At 41.2% G+C, this 19126-nt stretch overlaps 1 protein-coding gene across 1 annotated transcript in view; it reads left to right on the forward strand.

Moving 5' to 3' along the window:
• Positions 1–323: 323 nt before the first annotated feature.
• MRPS9 (mitochondrial ribosomal protein S9) overlaps positions 324–19126 on the forward strand; it is a 45927-nt gene continuing 27124 nt past the window's right edge. The window contains exons 1-2 of the mRNA XM_080916760.1: positions 324–471; positions 10223–10402. Coding sequence (XP_080772886.1) covers positions 337–471; positions 10223–10402 — 315 coding nt within the window. The 5' untranslated portion in view covers positions 324–336. The remainder of the gene's footprint in view (positions 472–10222; positions 10403–19126) is intronic.

Raw genomic sequence — 19126 nt, forward strand, 5'->3', positions numbered from 1 at the left:
AAGGTCTTGACATAGACCTTGAAAACGGGCAAGTTCAAGGGGAGCAGAAGGCCCTTTCGAGAAGGCAGGAGGCAAGAAAGTCAGCTTGAAATTCGTTGAGTGAGAACAGGACTGCAAAACGCTTGTCTGAGTGTGAGTACCAGGAACTCAGCTAGGACTACAGCTAGTAAGTAGTAGGTTGAAAGCCACTTGTAATCAGCGGCGAGGGGCCGGACTACATAACACCGCCCCTAGTTGCAATTGCTAGGGAAGCGCTTCTGCCTGGGCGGTCTGCGCCTGCGCAGTCTGTAGGCTCCGCCCCTTCCCCCTCCCGCCAGGATCTTTCTTACGGCCAACATGGCCGCCCCCTGTGTGTCCTGCGGCCGAGCGCTTTCCCTTCGGCTCGCTCACGGGGTTAGGGCTAACCTCTGCCAAAGGCCCGGGTACTGGACAGCCCCGGTGGTTGGCTGGCAGACGGGGTCCAAGTCCCAGGTAAGATCCTGAGAGCTGCAGATGGCGGTCTGTGTGGTAGAGTGACGTGAAGCCGGTCCACCTTCCAGGTCACGCGTGGGAGTCGGGGGTCGGCCACGGACCGGTACCCTGCAGCTCCTTTCCCTGGGCCTTGAGGAGCGTGGCTAGGCAAAGGGTTCTGCAGCTGGAGCAGGGTGTGGTGATCCGTCCCGGGGAGAAGGGGAGCCGAACTCTGCAGCGACCCGGAAGATGTCGTGGGCAGAACCGGCGTTTGTGGAATTTAAGTTTTCACAATTTTTCTGAAACTTTCTAGTGACACTCGGAGGGTAAAATTTGCCTCAGGGCTGCGTGAAGCTGGGGTTTCTAGCTTGAGGCTTTGCTTGTCCCGCTTAAAGTGGCTCGTTAAAAGAGGGAGGGAGAAGTTTAGTTTTGGCTGTAATTGCAGTTAAGGTGTCCGTGGGATATTCCACCGGAGATTCCCAGTAGGCCCTTCGGTGGGTGTGCCTGTGACACAGGGGATGGACGACCTTATTATAGGTTCTAACCGAAACCCAGGGAATAGTGCACAAACAGGCCAAAAGAGAGATCTCAAGACATCTTGGTCAAATAAGTGGGTGCTGGAAAGCAGAACAGTTTGAATAGAGTGCCAAATGTTGGTAAAGCAATACTAGCACCAGATATTGCAGAGAAATTAAATACGGAATCTTTGAACTGTTCTGCAAAACGACTGGCCATCATTTTCTGTCACTTGATGTTGTAACATAAACCAATCTGTCCATTGATCTGTTGTTAAACATCTGGGTTTTTTGGTTTTGAAAACTGGAAAATGTGCTGGATGTTTTAATTTCTTCTGTACATCACTTTGATACACATAATTGCATATGAAAGGAACTGTAGCATACAAAATGTTTTTATTGGTAATGTTTATATGGGGCAGGTGGCTCTCTTTCCCTCTTACATTCTGAACCTAGTGCCTATCCTTCTTTCTCCATATTCTTATAATTATGTGTAAATAAGCACATCTTAAAAATGAGTCCTGCTGGGTCACATCCATTTTACTTTTTTAGCTTATAGGGGAAATACGTGTGTTCTTTATTGTGTCCAAAGCACATTCTAAGTGTTCACTACTTTCTTCCTACTAATGCTCCAAGTAAACCTCTGTGTTTCATTTCTGCAGGGGAGACTTTCCGTAAGTAAGGTTATTGCTGCAAATGATGTATACTTTCTAAAGTCATGATAATTCCATATCACTGTTCCCAAAGCCTGTGAACAGCTCTCATTTCATCATTAAGACAAGAGTGTTCCCTTTTCTACCTTCATCAGGATTTACTTATTAAGATGGCTAAACACTGGTTTTGCTAATATTATTTCCTTGTCCATTTGTGAAATGACTCATCCACCCCAATATGTATGCCAAATGTCTACTGAACACTTGAGAATTCCTTAGCATTCTCAAGGAGTGGTTCTCTTGGGGGTTGGTCCTCCAAATTCCTGAATACCACCACAACATAAATTCTGCCATATGAAGTCCATCTTAAATAATAGCTGAAAAATTCAAACTACTTTAGACCCTTAATCATTGACTGCATACACATTGTCTTAGTTACTTTTCTGATTATAAAAGTTTAAAAGGAAGCGTTTAATTGGGGGCTTATTTACAGTTTCAAAGGGTTGTGATGATCATTCTGGCGGGGAGCACGGAGACAGGCATGGCAGTCGGTAGTAACGAAATACTAACAGGCAGACCCACAAGCTGTTGCAGCAAAGGAGGAGGAGGAGGACCTGGGGGGAGGGAGAGACTAGGGTTGCACAGGTTTCTGAAACCTTAAAGCCCAGCCCTCAGTGATGTACCTCCTCCAACAACCCTCCACCTCATACACACACACACACACACACACACACACACACACACACACACACACACCTACACGTATAAACACACAAAGAAGTTTAGAAAGCTTTTTTTTGTACAGTGCCTGTCTGAAATACTAATGTTTCTTAATGTTCATATTAAAACTCACTTATCTTCTTCTGCATATAACATTAATAGCTGTATTTCTCTTGGGGCCCATGTTTTATTTAAAAAAAAGAAGAAGAAATAATGACTTTATGAGCAAGTAAAACCTATCCAACTAACTCCCCTCCCCATTTTATATTTGGGTCATGTCTCATTAATTATGGAATTTCTTCAAAGGCTTGAATGGCGTCAAGGTAGTAGAGTAACAGAATGCATTTTATAACGGGTTTTCATGGTTTGTTTATGCTGGCAAGTGTATCAACAGAAACTGTGGGTGACAGTAAAAACTTTTGAGAAACACTAATGCCGCTAACAAAAGGAAGCAAGCTTTGCTTAGGTGTGACTCCTGGTTGAGACCCTAGATAGCTGGCTTCCTCTTCTGCTGTTTTTACAGTATTTATGGGTCCTTAGATCATTTTATCTTATGCCTCAAAACAACCACAAACGTCTGAGCATTCGAAATATCATTATAGATAGAGGTCATACATGAGTGACTAAACTTTTCATAAAGTGCACCCACACATGCTAGGAATATGTGATGTGATGTGAGATATTTACAGAAATGTATTTACCTGATTCAGTCTAGAATCAATAGAGGGTTATAGTAAAGTGGAAGCGTCAGCAACAGTTAGTCATTTCATATATAGAAATGTACTTGTGTGAGGTATTTATTATCTATAAATATTACGTAGTTATTATGCTCTAAAAAGGTAATAATTGCACAGCAATGTAAAAGGGTACATTATAGTCAGAGTAGGCTTTGCAACCACAGACAATTGGTTAGAGCTTAGGAACTGAGTCAGAGATTGTGGCCACTACTTAGTATGCCAGTCCCTGAAACAGTGCATTCTGAGGAAAAGATTTTTTTACCTTTCAGAGCAGTGGACACAGGAGAGCAAGTTTCAACTGTGCATCCGTGAGGTCTGAGGTTATAGTATTTATGAGATCCAGAGCCCAGCTCTCTGGGTGTAGTAAAGGTAATCAGAGGTGGGTGACAGTGCCTGGGTGGCGGTGGGCTATCCCATATAATCAGCATCCTGGATCTTCACACGGAATAGCTGTATTTTCTTTGCATTGCTGTGATTAAAAACCCATGACCAGAAGCAAACTAGGGTAGGAAAGGGTCTGTTGGGATTAGAAGTTACAGCGAATTTAAAGGGAAGCTGTGCCAGGAGCCTGAGCCTCAGTACACCAGTCATTAATCATGAAAATGCCCCACAAGCCAATCTGATGCAGGCTCTTCCTCATCTGAGGATCTCTTTTCCCAGATAACTGTAGCTTGTGAAAAAGTCACAAAAGTTAGCCAGCATGTTGGCCATATTAGCATGAAGTTCAAAGGTCACTTGTTACAGGACAAAGAAAGAGCTGCCATTTACAAGGTTTGAGCTCTTTCCCAGCTGTTGAAAAGCAGCATTAATGTTGTGACTTGTCGTTAGCGGTACACTGTAGAACCAGTGGCATCGGGATTGGATGTTTCCCTAAGTATCGGTGTGTGCTCTGCTCCTTCAGGAGTGAAGGAGTTTGTTTGTTTGTTTTCATTTGTCACAACTGAGGGCTGGAGAGGTGGCTCAGTGGTTAAGAGCACTGACTTCTCTTCCAGAGGTCCTGAGTTCAATTCCCAGCAACCACACGGTGCCTCACAACCATCTATAATGGGATCTGACGCCCTGCTCTGGTGTTTGAAGACAGCTACAGTGTTCTTATAAAATAAATAAATAAATAAATCTTTAAAAAAGAAAATGAAAAACAATTGTCACAACTGAACAAAATAGTGTTGGCATTATTGAGAACAGTTAATAGTTTTCCCTCATGCTCTGGGAAAACCACCCATGAGTTTAAAAAACCCTCTATGATGATAATTTAAATAGAGTGGGCTTTATAAAAAAATTACATTTTAATCAGTAGTCAAAAAGTACATTGAATGGTGCATTCTAAAGTTGACTTCCATCTTCACAGACATGTATTCAGTTTTGTAAATCATTTATCTCCCTTAAATAATTTTTGAATGTCAGTATTATATACACACACATATATATGAAAAGTACACGTACACACACACACACACACACACACACACACATACACATCAAAAGTACATAGATCAAACTCTGGGCCTGTGCGTGCTAATCAGATACTCTGCCTAGTCCTTGAGTGTATATTTTTGACTAGTTTTTTGGTAATGGGAAAGACAGTCTCTTTTGCAAGGCGTTTGTTCCCTTTAAGATGTCATCCTGTCCTAGATAAACTTCGGTGCATCTCTTATTGCCTTAATTTTAAAAGTACCTGTTCAGGAAAACTGACTTTTTTCTTATGTAGCCATTTATAAATTTATTTCAAGAAAGCTTGGTAATAGATTCTACCATCATCCACATCCCCCTATCTTGTCTTTCTCTTTTTCTACCTTCCACCCACTCTGCCTCCCTGGAGTGGTCAGTGTACATCCAGCCATCCTGTTTTCCAACAGAGAATGGGTGTTTTTCTCCTTTACACATAGTTCCTGTCCGACCATCGTAGCTAATCTGACAGGATTGATTATGCTTGCTGTAGTCACATCTCTCTGACAGTTGCATTCATAACTTTTGATTGTTATTGTGTTGTTTTAATCATTTTTCAGATATGGTCTCTGTTTTATTTGGTTGGTAAGTACACTGGGTGTCTTACTGTAGATGATTGTGGGGTGAAAATGAGTGGTGAACTTTTGTTGACAGTCAGCAGAATGCAGCAGCTAGTCATCTGCATGGGAGCACCACTAGAGGAGCCCAGTGTCTGGGTTTGTGGTTCATTTGTTTTTGGATATGTTCCAGAAGAACTGGGATATGACCCAGCCTAGTACTCCCAGGTAATAACTCTCTTGGGATCTTGAACATAAGAGTCAATAGTTGGTGTCTCATTTAACCTTTTTTTAAAAAAATGCATTTGAGTACACTGTCGCTGTCTTCAGACACGCCAGAAGAGGGCGCTGCATCCCATTACAGATGGTTGTGAGCCACCATGTGGTTGCTGGGAATTGAACTCAGGACCTCTGGAAGAGAAGTTAGTGCTCTTAACCACTGAGCCATCTCTCCAGCCGTCTCATTTGATACTAATGACCACATTCTAATTGTATTGAACCTGCTGTGGATCATTGGACTTTGTGTTTTTCTTTTCTGGAGAATTCCTCAGCCCCTGCCTGATTTTACATGTAATTGTGTAGTCTCTTCTTAATTAACTTTATAAAAAAATGGGGTGAGAGACATGGCTCAGGGGTTAAGTTCCCAGCACACATGCCAAATGAGCAGAACTGCCTATAACTTCAGTTCCTGGAGATCCAGCGCCCTCTTCTGGCCATGAACAGCTGCATGCCTGTGGTGTATACACAGACAAGCCTACACACGGACACATTTTTAAAGGGCCATTAAAAATCATGAAAGTAAAGTGCTCATTAGTATATATTAATTACGCACGACAGGTTTCATTATCACATCGTCATACATATTACTGGTGAATATTGCGCATCCTCCCTGCTCTCACCCTTGTCCCCTCCACTTGTCTCTTCCTCATCTTGTCTAGCAGTTGTTTGATCCCCCGGCCACCCACCCCCGTTTACCCAGTGAAATCAGACAGCAAAAAGATTACTATAATTCCTCTAACACAGTTTCTTTCCATTCACCTTTTTCCCCTAATGTGAATTGAGTCAACCTTTTAAAAATTTCTTCCAAGTATTTTTTTTACCTTTCCTGTTTAGATTGGCACCACAGTCTTTGTCTCCTTTTTATCCAGTTAAATTAAAAAGAAACCAGGTACTAGTGTTATAATACCATTAAAGTAATGTTGACACTGGCATTTGGCTGAATTTGGCACATCCTAGCTGTCAGGATGTATCTGTCTCTTTGGCAGCCAGCTCGATTGGAATTACAGTTATCTGACCCACTGATTGTTGTCACAGTGTGTCTGTGCTAGTCCTTGAACAAAAGTCTGATGACAATTGGGCACTATCGCTCTGTGTCTGGTTATGGAACCTATAGCTGATCCTGTCTGTATTGTTTCATAGTGGCAAAGACATTCTCTTCTGGATTTCAGTGTTTGAAGAGCTGCTTTTCTGCCTTGTTTTTCATTCAGCCTCACCTCAATGGACTATACCAAAAAGTAGTGGACCCTGTTTGGTGTATGTGTGTATATATATATATATTATATAAATTCACTGTTGGAATAATTCAGATCTTTGAGAAGAAACATATTCATTTGTCTATTTCTTATGGTATAACAAGTATTATGAATTTCAGGATGTTGTATTTTTATGTGTTTAAAAAAAGATCCTAAAGAGTTTTTATGAAAAGTGTTTCAAGACATTTCCAAAAGTCTATTTAAGTGAACAGTGAAAAGTTTACTGTTTGTAAATCTATTTAGGTATCACTTAGGTTAAAATTAGGAAAGCTGTCATCTCATGTCACAAACTCTAGAGAATATGATTGACAAGTAAAGAAACAAGTCAAGTAAGGAAACAAGTCTCCAAGTCAACAATCAACTCTTTCACTTCAGAAGATGCTAAAATGTAGGAACTAAAGAAGTAAAGGGCCAGTGGCCCAGATGACACTGAGCCTGCAAGGGACACACTCAGCAGAATGGAAGCTCCCAAGGCAGGCCTTCTCTGTGCTCCCAACATGTTTGTCTTGACTCTCAATAGCAAGACCACATTTATAGTTTTTTTTCTGTCACAGTATATAGTTAGACTTGTCCATATTACTATGAATTACTGTTTTATGAGCTGGTTTTAACATGGTAAATAGAGTTAGATCATATCATTGATTCATGTCTGTTATTTCCCATACTCCCAAGTGTGAGCATCATTTGTCAAGCAGTTTTGACCTTAAAAAAAAAGATTTATTTTTATGTATCTCTGTGAGTATATGCCATTATATGCCATGTATGTGGGTGCCTGGGTAGGCTAGAGAGAGTGCCAGGTCCTCTGGAGCCAGAGTTATAGGTGTTTGTGTGCTGCTTGGTGTGGGTGTTAGGACCAGCAGGTTGTTCTTCAGTTATAGGGTTCTGAGAGAGAACCAGGAGATCAAAGGATAAGGGGATAGAAAAGTTTGGGATCAGATCTTGCAGAAGCCAGGTCTTATGCCCAGCAAGCCTATTAAGAACAGCTTTTTCTGTTGTGCAGGGAAAAAATAGGACAGAGTCAGCAAAAAGCTGATGGTGGGGGTGGGTCAAAAGTCAATGGGAGGCTAATTGAACAATGCTGCACTAGAGGAAGGAGGACTTCAGACTGATAACCAGTAAGTAGCCCCTTAGGGTAGGAAAAGTTGGGATTTCCAGATCTCCACTTCTCTAAGGCCCTAGCCCCAGGCTATTATGCTGAGTATATTCCTGGTTTTAAAGAGGGAGCTCTATCCTCCACACTTACATCAGAGCCTCAGGAAAGCCTAGGATCAGCCTAGCCTTCAGCAGTCTGGAAGAGCAACACGTTCTCTTAACCACCAAATCATCACTCCAACCCAAGTTGTTTGAGACAGGCTGTGGCTTACCTCTGACTTGGCATGTAGCAATTAAAGCTGTGTGTTGTCATATCCAACTTGAGGTAGATTTTAGCAGACACATACCTCTATCCTGTGCAGAACATCTACTTCTGGGGTGTTTATCAGACATCTCAACCTCAGCTCCTGCAGTTGGACTGTGACTTCACATTCCAATTGTGCCTCACCTAGAATCCCTTACTACAGAGCAGGGACTCCAGATCACCTGAGGCTCAGACCTGGGGCCTGTGGATGGCTGCTGGGAAGTGTAGTGGTGACCCGAGAGACGGTCTTCTGGGTGGGTTGCTTTAAACCTGAGGTTCAATCATCTGCATTTGAGTACACTGTCCTCACCATGGCCCAAACATTTCCTTGTACTGTGTGGATCTTCCTGGTATTGAGACAGTTGAAATATAATCTATTGTATTGCTTTTGCCCCCAAATTAAGAATGAATTTTTGAAACAGAAACACATTTTTATTGCCTACACAGTAAGATTCTTCACTGCTGAAATTAGACCTAGAATCATAAAAACAACCAGCTAAAAGGATATGTAAAATATTATTATATGATAACATTCCTACATTGGAGAAATGGGTACACTGACCGAGAGCAAGGGAATTCAAGTAGGCTCTGTCCGTAAAACAGGTTGGCTCTGTCAGCCTCCCTTCCCACAGGGGATGCGTTGAGCTCACTTTATGCTCAAAACCACAGCCTGTGCCCAGTTCTACATACGCTGTGTTCCTCCCATTACATATGTACAATAAGGTTCACTCTATGAATTAGACACAGTAAGAGCTTCAAGGCATAACCAGTAACAAAATCCAGCGCTTACAGATGCACTGTGTAAGGTGGATGCTTGTGTCTCTCCACTCACTCACCCCCAGGTGACAAACCAGGAAAGGCAGTGAGACAGGAGACTGCTGGCCTGAGCTGAGCTCCTGGGGTCTTGTTTCTCTCATTAGTAGTGACACCATGCAAAGCCTCGTATGAGAATATAATTGTTGAGTAATTATGTTTTTCAAAGGTGAAGCTCTGCTCTCCTAAGCAAAAATAAACTAAGGTGTTATGGAATTTTAAATTGTTGTCTCTTCCCAACTAAAGAGTGGGTTAAAATAGTTTTCACTCAATTAATTCAGAGGCTATTCAGACTGTAAGTTCTACTGTTAATTGAGTATTGTAATATTTTCTATTTTTTCTTTCATTTTTGTTGCAACTGTAGTGGCACATTACTGTAGAATGGTGTGAATTTAGGATTCTCAGAAAGGAAGGCAAAACATGTCAGATGGGCCTGTGTGTGTGGAGGGGAATTTTCATGCGTATGAGACAGGAAGTAAGAGTATTACTGAGAGTGCCACTCTGAAGTCTGAGGGTCATTAGCAGTGTTTAGAGTTGCTGGGCACAGACAAAATGGCACAGTTCAGATCTTAAAGAAGGCTAGAAAGGCTTGTCTTACTTAATACTTGACACTGCTCATTGAAGGTGAGGGGCTGCTGCCTTGGAAGTGATTGCCTTGGTTGTATTGTAGGAGGACCAGCAACAGCAAGTTTGTGATTACTGCTGCCTCGCTGACAGGAAAACAAAAGGCAGAAAGCCTTCATTTGCATAGAGAACATGTTGAGCTAGGTTTACCAGAAATTCTAACATTGAGTTATTATGGGGTCATTTTCTTCATTATATTTGTTTTATATGTATATGATGGGGGGGAAGAGGGAGGGAGAGAGGGGGAGAATAGAGTTCTAACCCATACCTTTGTGTTTCTCCTTCAAACAAGGGAGTGTCCACAGGCCACAGTACCTCGCATCTGCTTCATTCATGCACTGCCTGTTTGTTTAGTATCCCTGGCAGTATATCAAGTCTGTAGACTAGATTGGTCTCATACTTCTGAGTGTTGGCTAAAGGTGTGCTATCTGGATTTGTATGTTTGTTTGCTTTAAGTGGGGATTTTCTCTTTATTCCTTATATATCTAGTATGACAGCTCACTGTCACCACCAAATGGGACCAAATGTGGTGCTTACACTCAAGAGGCACAGCAGACTGCTCTCAGGCCTTTTGACTCAGACATGTTGAGATGCTATTGAATTAATGTACGTAAGATTTTGAGCAGAGGTTAGTTCTAGCACCTTGGTTAGGTGCTAGACCTCTTTTCTTTGTTTCTTAACACTTGTTAACTAAGGATGACACACTATGTTTGATTTAGAGACAATGGCCTGTTAATTCACTATTTAATTTCCAATACTTTTTCATTTCTGTCCCTTAGCTATTAAAGCTAATACATACCACAGTTGTAACAACAAAGAAAAATGTCCACGCCTCAAGACAGGAATCCTATACAGAGGATTTTATCAAAAAGCAGATTGAAGAATTCAACATAGGGAAGAGGCACTTGGCCAACATGATGGGAGAAGACCCGGAAACTTTCACCGAAGCGGATATTGATGTGAGTACAGTTAACTCCAGTGGGAAGAGATTCTTCAGGGCTGTCCTTCTAGACAGCACTGCTCTTAGCATAGACCCTTGGCTCTGCAAGTTTACATCAGATTATCAGACTCAGGAAAGACACCTCTGCTGTGACAGGTTGGAAGCATATCTTTTTCTTTTTTCTTCCTTTCTGAGTCTTAACGTTGTTTGAGTAATTTTTAAAAATTAATTCTGCTTTGATTAATTTACTTTGGCTTGTTTCCTTTTTGTTTTTATTTTCTGTCTTTCCCATGGTCTTCCCTTTGGCTAGAGGGAGAAAAAGTTTAATGCTCAGAACCATAATTTCAGAGAGATACGCCACTCTATTTGAAGCCTCACAAACTATGTTAAGTTTTATATCTACAAATGAGTGGTTTTCTTGATTTTTGATTCACAGCCATAGAATCCCCTGTAAGTACTGGCACAGTATTTGGGAATGTTACTTTGTTGTGTAGGTTAGATGATTGTATGTGTGGTTATAGAAGTAGGGTCAAGGAAAATTCCATAAGTAAGTCTTTGCCAATGTGTCTATTAAATTTTCAAAGTGAGGATGTGTTCTATATCTGAACATTTTGCCTGTGTGTATGTATGTTTACCAGTGTACACTTGGTATTCATAGAGTGAGGGAGCAATCACCCCCACATGCCCCTTGCCACCAATGGCAGACAGGAGAACTGACCCTGAGGTCATCACAGGAGACCAGGCCCTGAGGGTGGGAGGATGAGAGACTCAATGCCTCTCAGGCCCATCCAGGCTCAGATCCAGGGCTTTGAAATGGCCCACCCTGACATCTACCCCATCGATGAACTGCTGGGGTGCCTGAAGGGGCTGGTCCTTCCGATCTAAAGACCTGACACAGAACAATAGGGACTCAAGAGGAGTCCCAGTGAGATTCCAGTTCACGGGAGAAGTAGAAGCCAGAGGCCCCACACCGGGACAAAACAAGTCATTGCAATGAACTTGTGCAAACAAGGGAGAGTAGATACACTTTCCTCGGGTGTACTGTGGAGCACATGGTGACACACCACAGCTCCCACTCTCAGTCCCTCAGGGCTGGCTCACCCATGCCCCGCCCCACTCCACCGGCACCACGGTCAACTCTGCTGTGCTGCCCAGGCAAGGTGCCGGCTGCTCTTCTGAGCGCTGCAGCTGGTGAGGGCAGGGACAGCCTGCCTGCCATCATGACCCCAGGGCCAGCTCTTCTATGATGTCTAGGTGAGGGGTGTGGCCAGTTCTTCACAGCCCAGACCAGGGATGTCCCGAGTCTTCAGCTCTGCCTCTCTGCATTGTGCCCACATTCCTGCTTCTTCCTCTTAGAGGTGCCCAGGATCTTCTCAGGAGTGCTTTCAGGGTGCTGTTTCCTGCTCACTCATTATGGTGTGAGCAGGGGTCATCTCTGGCATGCTCTATGCTCTGTGTGTTGTCATGTGTCCCCACACACACAATGCCCTACCTGCTCGGTGCCTGAATGGTGGTTGTCTCATGGTAGATCCCTGTGCAGACCCCATGGCGCTGGTCTGGTGGTCATCTCAGGGACGCTCCTTGCCTGGCCTGCCTGAGTGGCTCTATACAGAGGTCTCCATGTGAAAATCGTCTGTCTGCTTAGGGTTCACTCCTGTCCCAGGCGGGGCTCTTTTAGCCTTCCCTGTGCTCCTGGTCCAGGAAGCCAGTCTGGGCCTATGCAGCACAGTACTGGACTGGTGCTTTTCTCAATTTGCCTTTTTTTAGGGAATGTTAGGCTTCTAGTCATTCAGATGTTCACAGATCAGAACACTTAGTATTGACATAGCCTCTCTTCTCTGCCACTTACTGACACACATGTGACACATCAGCCACACGTGCAACATTTCTAGGAGTGGGGGAAAATAGCATTTCCCCCTTTTTTTGTAATTTTAATCTTCTGAGTGATATGAATATAGTCTGAGAAATTTATCATTAGATAATTTTGTCATTTTGAAATAAGTGCTTTTACACAAACTAAAAGGTTATGGTATTATGAGCCAATATAATTTATGGGACCGCCTTCATATATGGTCTCTGCCATTGACTGAAACATTGTTCACCATGTGACGGAGTACAGTAGCTATGGACGATGATTGATTCTAAATTCCCACTGACGTGTGTGTGTGTGTGTGTGTGTGTGTGTGTGTGTGTGTGTGTGTATCAGAAGAGGATATCATATCCCCATCAAGTAAGCTACCAACTGAGCCCAGGTCCTGTACAAGAGCAAGCAATAAGTGTTCCTAATCACTGAGCCCTATTGCCTACCCTTAGACATTTACTTTCTATTATTTGTTTGGAACTGTATATAAATAGAACCGTACAACATTCAGTCTTTTCCGACTTAGCACAGTGGTTTAAGATCTGCTCTGTTTGTAGCAGCATTTCCATTGCTCTGTGTTACTGATTTCCCACTGTTGGGATGGAAAACTTAGCCATCAGTTGATGGGTGTTTGGGGTGTTTGTCTCCCGGGAGTATTGCAGCCGTGAGGATGTCTACCACGGTATGTATAAGTACACGTTGTTGTGTCGGCGCTCTCTTTACTCTTGGGTGTTTACTTCTGTCATTGCCACGCCCAAGTCATAAGATGTGCCCTCCTGTTTTGATTTTGGGGTTTTATGATTTTACCTCGTACATTTAAGTTGTTGAAGGAAGAGGTCCAGCATCTTCTTTTACATGTGGATACTTAGTTATTCCAACATCATTTGTTATAAGGAATTATTTTTATCTATTGAATTCTTTTGTCATTTTTACCAAATATCAAGTATATAAACATGTGAAGGTTTTATTTCTGAACTTCTGTTCTATCTATCTATCCATCCATCCATCCATCCATCCATCCATCCATCCATCCATCTAATCTATCTTTCTGTTGTTTTGGTGTTCACCAACAGGGTTTCTCTGTGTAGCCCCACCAGGCTGGCCTTACACTCAGAGAGTGTGCCTCTGTTGGGATTAGAAGTGTTCACTGTCACTACCCAGCTCACTATATTTTTATCTATTGCTAGTGTAAGTCTGTTTTGATTGTTGTAGCTTTGTAGTACATTTGGAAATGTAGATGTTCTTGTATCCCGTTCTCCTAAGATAATTCTTGTTATTGTCTGCCTCTTGAATCTTTGTATGAAAATTTAGAAGTAGTTTGTTGATTTCTGCAGAAAGCCACCTAGAGTTGTTTGGAACTGTTGCTACCAAAAGTTTAAATTCTGTTCCATGAGAACAATAGGCTAGGCTAGTTTAAATTTTTAGTATCTCTTAGTAGCATTTTGTAGTTCCCACAGTCTAAGCTTGGTGCTTGTTAATCTTATTTCTTTGCCTTTGTTGAAAAAAAAATCCTGTAAGAAGAATTATTTTCTTACTTTCTTCTGTATTTTTCAAGTATGTAAATGTGATTTTTTTTTTTTGGGGGGGGGGTACAAAGATGTCTGATTTGTAACTTTACCTTAAATCTGCAGTGTTGCCGAGATGATTTACTGAGTGTTCTATTTTCCAGGGATTTCTGTTGCTTCACTTAGGAAATATGTATTTGTTCTCCATCTGAATGCCTTTTCATTTCTTTTCCTTGTCTACTTTGCTGTAAAGGAAGAGAATGTGAAGGTAGACATTTCTGTCCTGCACTGGGGCTTAGGAGGAAGTCTGTGATAGTTTACAGTTGTGCAGGAAGCTTGCCCAAGCATTTAGTAGCTGCTCTGCCACATTCTGCAAGTTACTTTCCATACCTGGTTTGTGGAATCTTTTTGTTGTTAACATGATGAATATTGCTTAACACTTTTTCTGTGTCCATATGTTGTCTTTTATTCTATTAATTCACCTAGTATATCATGCTAATTAATATTCAGATATTAAAGTAACATCTGTGTTCATGAGATAATTCCAGTCCATCAGTTTTTGCAATTTTATGTGTTTATGTATTTGGTTTGTGAGCATTTTGTTGTGGATTTTTGAGTCTGATACTAGTTCATAGCTCTTTGGGTTTGGGGTCTGTTTTTTGAGACAGGGTTTCTCTATGTAGCTCGAGGAGGCTTTGAACTTCTGGTTTATGTGCCTCAGCCTCCCCAGTGGTAGATTATAGGTGTGTGCTAACATGTCCATGTTAATTACCTTTTCATATGCATGGAACATAAGTTGCCTTTGAAAAGAAAGAAAATCACTCAACAGTTTCATTGTTTTATTTAAAGAATAAGCATTTTTCTAAACTTGTGACAGACAGTGACTAGCCAGTAGGAAAGCATTCCTGATCTGCCTTGCGATGAGGCTTCTGAATGTGTCTGGAATCCACTGAGGGCTTGAGAAGCAGTGAGGAGATGCTGTACCAGCTCCTGTGGCCTTGAAACAAAGCTGGTGTCTCTGTGGGCTCCAAAATTGTTTCTGTGCAGCTTAGTTTATTTTTGTTTAATCAAATAAAGACGGTTTATCTATGGAGGGGGAGGTAAACATTTTCACACTATATTAAAAATGAATTGTGGGGTTATTTTTGGAGTTGCTAGTTCATTGCTTAAATGTTTACTTTGAATATTAGTTTGGGAAATTAAAACTGTTTTTGGTAACTGTTTACATACTGTAGACATGGCCTATAACTTCATTCAGTTACCTAGTTAAAAGTTTACAGTAACTATGATTTTCACATAGGTAAATTAAGTGACATTGAGACTATTAGTTATTTTATATATTTTCTTAGGAATTGATTTTTCTTATTACTGTGCCAATGGTGAAGTAGTAGGGACCCCAAACATGTTATGTATTAGGCAAATACATTTAAAACTTTAAACAACTTTTTGTGGAATGTGGTATCATAAAATATTTTTATTGCATTGTCAATGTCAGATATATATTTGAAGACTATTTAGTCTTGTTTTATAGCAGTGTTAGCCAATTAAGTAATGAAATCATGAGTTAATATAAAAAGTATCCCATTGCTTTAAAAAATCGACTTTTAAAATGGAGTTGATTTCTCTGAGGAATATAGATGCACAGTATGCGGACTCTTGGTGTTCTATTGGTTTGTGTTTGTGATAAACTTGTTAGACTTGAAGGAGTACAGCAGCTGAGAAGGTTCCTTGCAGTGTCTCTAGTGCTGTGGTGTTTAACAGGTCACCTTGATTTTCTCATCAGAATATAAAGAGCAGGAACATGATATGATGTTACTGTTTTCTCATCCGTGTTGTAGTAACAAATACCTTTCACAGCAGCTAGAGCCACTACATATGCCCAGAATCCCTTGTCACACTGTGCCTTCCTCAAGTGTGCATTTGGCAGAACCACTTGAGAGACTGATGAATATATCGATTTGCCATTGATTGATTTCCTGGTCTCCTATAGGATGGTGTGGCTTCCTAGATCCAGATCCAGAAGCCCAAGTGGAAGTGAGTGTTTGCCACTTCCTCCATACCCAGTGACATAACTCTGCAGCTAGGCTGTGCTGCACGTGATTGATCAGCTTCACTGAATCTCAGTCTATCACAATTAACTCCTGGCCTTTTGTTAATTTGGTGGGTTCCCTTTGGCATTTTAGAAGGAGCTGTAAAAGCGGACGCTGACGTGACAGCCAGCTCCCAGCAGAGCATTGTAGTTATCTCAGAGCGGTCTGTTTCCTCTTACCGGTGGGAGGCCTGGGTATATAAACACACTGAAAGGGAGGCAGCACAGGTCATGAGCGTATTTGGCAAATTCCACATGAAAAGCTGCTTAGGTGTTTCCAAAGACAAGAACAGTTTATCAAAAAAAAAAAAAAAAAAAAAAAATTAAGCAGCCATTGCATTTGCTGTTATGTATTTAGACATCATAATGCTTTTCTCAAAGACGTGTTTATTTCTAACATATTAATTAAAAGAAAATTCTGTAAATTTTTCATTTTTACTATGATCAGGAGTTGAATATTTCACAAAAGTGAGTTTCCCAGATAAGGGAAAGAACTACCACATACTAAAACCCTGTGTGTGAGCTGCTGTCACAGATAATCGTCACCAACAGCGGCTCGGGAGTGAGCCTTGTCTGAAGACTGTTCTGTGCAGTTTTCGGGTTCAGTGTTTGGGGTTGGCTGCTGTCATAGAACAGAATGAGCTCAGTGTTCGTCTCAGGACCTCCCCTTCCACTCGCCCGCTGGCCCCGAGCTGGTAGTGCATGTCCGACCCTGTTATGAGTGGAAAGGCTTTGCTCCGTTACTGATTCTTGCCCTTTTTTCTGTCTGTGTATCTACCTCTACCTTAGCTTTTGGCATAACTGAATTTGTTAGGAATGTGAATTACATCAGAGAGCGATTGATTTCTACTTTACAAAGTTACCTTAGAGAATGGAGCTTGAGTAGAAATCTGACTTCACTGAATGTTGCATATATAATTTATGTGAGAAAATTGAATTCAGTTAATATTACTATTGTTTCTTATAAGGCATTTTAAAGGATACTAAGTGTTATAGCAAAATTAAGAAGAAATCTGATAATTTTTTAAAATAAAAACTGTTCTTGACACTATTTTTATTAACTTTAGAATTATATCACTTGGAAGATGTGTTATTTTTAAGGCTACAGTAATAAAATGTTTGGAATTTCTTAGGAATTACTTGCTGCATCTAACTGTGCTGGTACAGGCCTGCAATCCCAGTATCTGGGAGAGGGATTAGGAGTTCCAGGACATTTGGTATATACTAGTTGTTAGGTTAGCCTAAGCTACAGCAGACCTTGTCTGAAACAACAAAAAATTTAAAAACTTTGCTAATCTTTGTATTTAATTTATATGGGAAATGTATCTTTACCCTTTTTGTTTTTAATGTTTACTTATTTTTATTTTATGTGTATGAGTGATTTGCCTACATATCTGTCTGTGCACGCAGTGCCTATGAAGGCTAAGTGAGGATGTTAGATCCCCTTATGATTGGAGTTACAGAAGACTGTGAGCTCTCACATGGGTGCTGGGAATCAAACATGGGTCCTCTGAAAGTATCCAGTGCTCTTAACTACTGAGCCATTTTTCAGCCATCATCTTAGTATAATAGCAAATTAAAATGAAATTAATAATTGACAGAGATTTTCTCTTACTTCAATATAATAATTTAATTTTTGCCTACTAACTTTAAGAGCTATATTAAAAAGAAGCATAAGAACCTTTGGCTCTCCCTCACTGAACTGGCTGGGCTGCTGAGAACACTCAGAAGCTAGAGGAGGAGAAGGTCAGATATTGGAAACAGTTGGTACGTGTGTTGTTACCCTGGATGTTCTAGATCTCACTATGTAGACCACAGGCTACTGCCATATGTTGGTGGGTTTGTAAAAGTATTCGTCAGCTAGAACAGTGGGCGAGTGGGTTTATGTCGTGGGAAGGAGTTAGAGAAGAGGTGTCTCTAGACTGAAAGCTGTACGGAACTAATAGCTCATGGGTGTGGGACATTTCACAGTGCACGTTCAGATTCCTTCCTGCATGGAGGAGAGGTGGGCCGGTGAATGGTGTGATCAGGGCTTGTAGATCTTCTGGACGCTGGCACACTGTCCAGCTAGAGCAGACGTGAGCAGCGCTGACTACCAACCTGCCAGTCTGCAGGGTGTCAGTGCGCCTCTTAGTTTTGCATCTGCATCAGAAAACTATTGTATTACATTCATGCCCTCATGCTATGGTCTCCTTTTGACTAAGCATATAGTGGAAATAAATTTTAGGTTGGAGACATTGGCTTAATATTAACTATGGTGAATACAGACATGTACTTGTATTTACTAACGCCTTTATTTGGGAATTAGAAATTAAGTTCTATATTACAGTAGAATTTCAGGAAGGAAGTCAGCAAACTGAAGTGCAACACTGCTGAAGCCTACCAAGTTACTTTTTAATTGGTATTATAGACCTTATTCTAAACCAGAACGTTTTATTCTCCTTAGTGTGAATGTGCTGTATGAAGTCTCTCTAATTGATTTGCTGTGCCCATTCCATTTGATGTATCATTTTTCACAATATTTCATAATTTGTGCTCACTTGTAATGAACAGAGTCGTTAGGACAGGCGTGTCTAAGCACAACTGACAGCTAACATTAGGTGCCAGCTGCAGTTTATAAAGCTGTGTACAACTGTGGAGAACAGGCTAAGTAAAGCAGCACCTGGACATTAGTCTCACTTGCTGCTAATTTATAAGCGAATCAGTAGAGATGACATTTAGGTAAGTCATTGATCAAGTTAACAGCTGCAAACCCACTGCCCAGCTGGGATACCTAATTAATAGAGATTGCATTCCTGACCCAGTGCTCCTGGGCTGAGCCTACAGTTCATTTATACTTTTGACTGAAGCCTAAAAATGTAGCCAGATACAGTGCCTTCATTTTAGGAAACTGTTGAGGTGCCAATCTTACAATTAAAACAGAAATCAAATATTTTAAAAAGAGATTTGCTAATGATGATCACTTTCTCACTGACTTTGGGTTTTACAGTTCTTTGTCTTTTCAGTCGGCCCATTTGTTTGGGATTAGATTAGGCATCTGCATCATACTGTATTGTTTGTGCTAATGTTGAAAGGGTCTTTGTGTACTTAAACTGAATGTGTATTCTACTGCTCTCTCTCTCTCTCTCTCTCTCTCTCTGTGTGTGTGTGTGTGTGTGTGTGTGTGTGTGTGTGTGTGTGTGTGTGTGTATGTTGGGAAAGGGAGAGCAGCCAGTCATTGAACCTAAACTTTATGTGTAACAGTTTCTTAACATGTGACATTAATTTAAAACATCAGTGAACTTTGTC

This window comes from Micromys minutus (assembly GCF_963924665.1).
Source record: "Micromys minutus genome assembly, chromosome: 5".
NCBI lineage: Eukaryota > Metazoa > Chordata > Mammalia > Rodentia > Muridae > Micromys > Micromys minutus.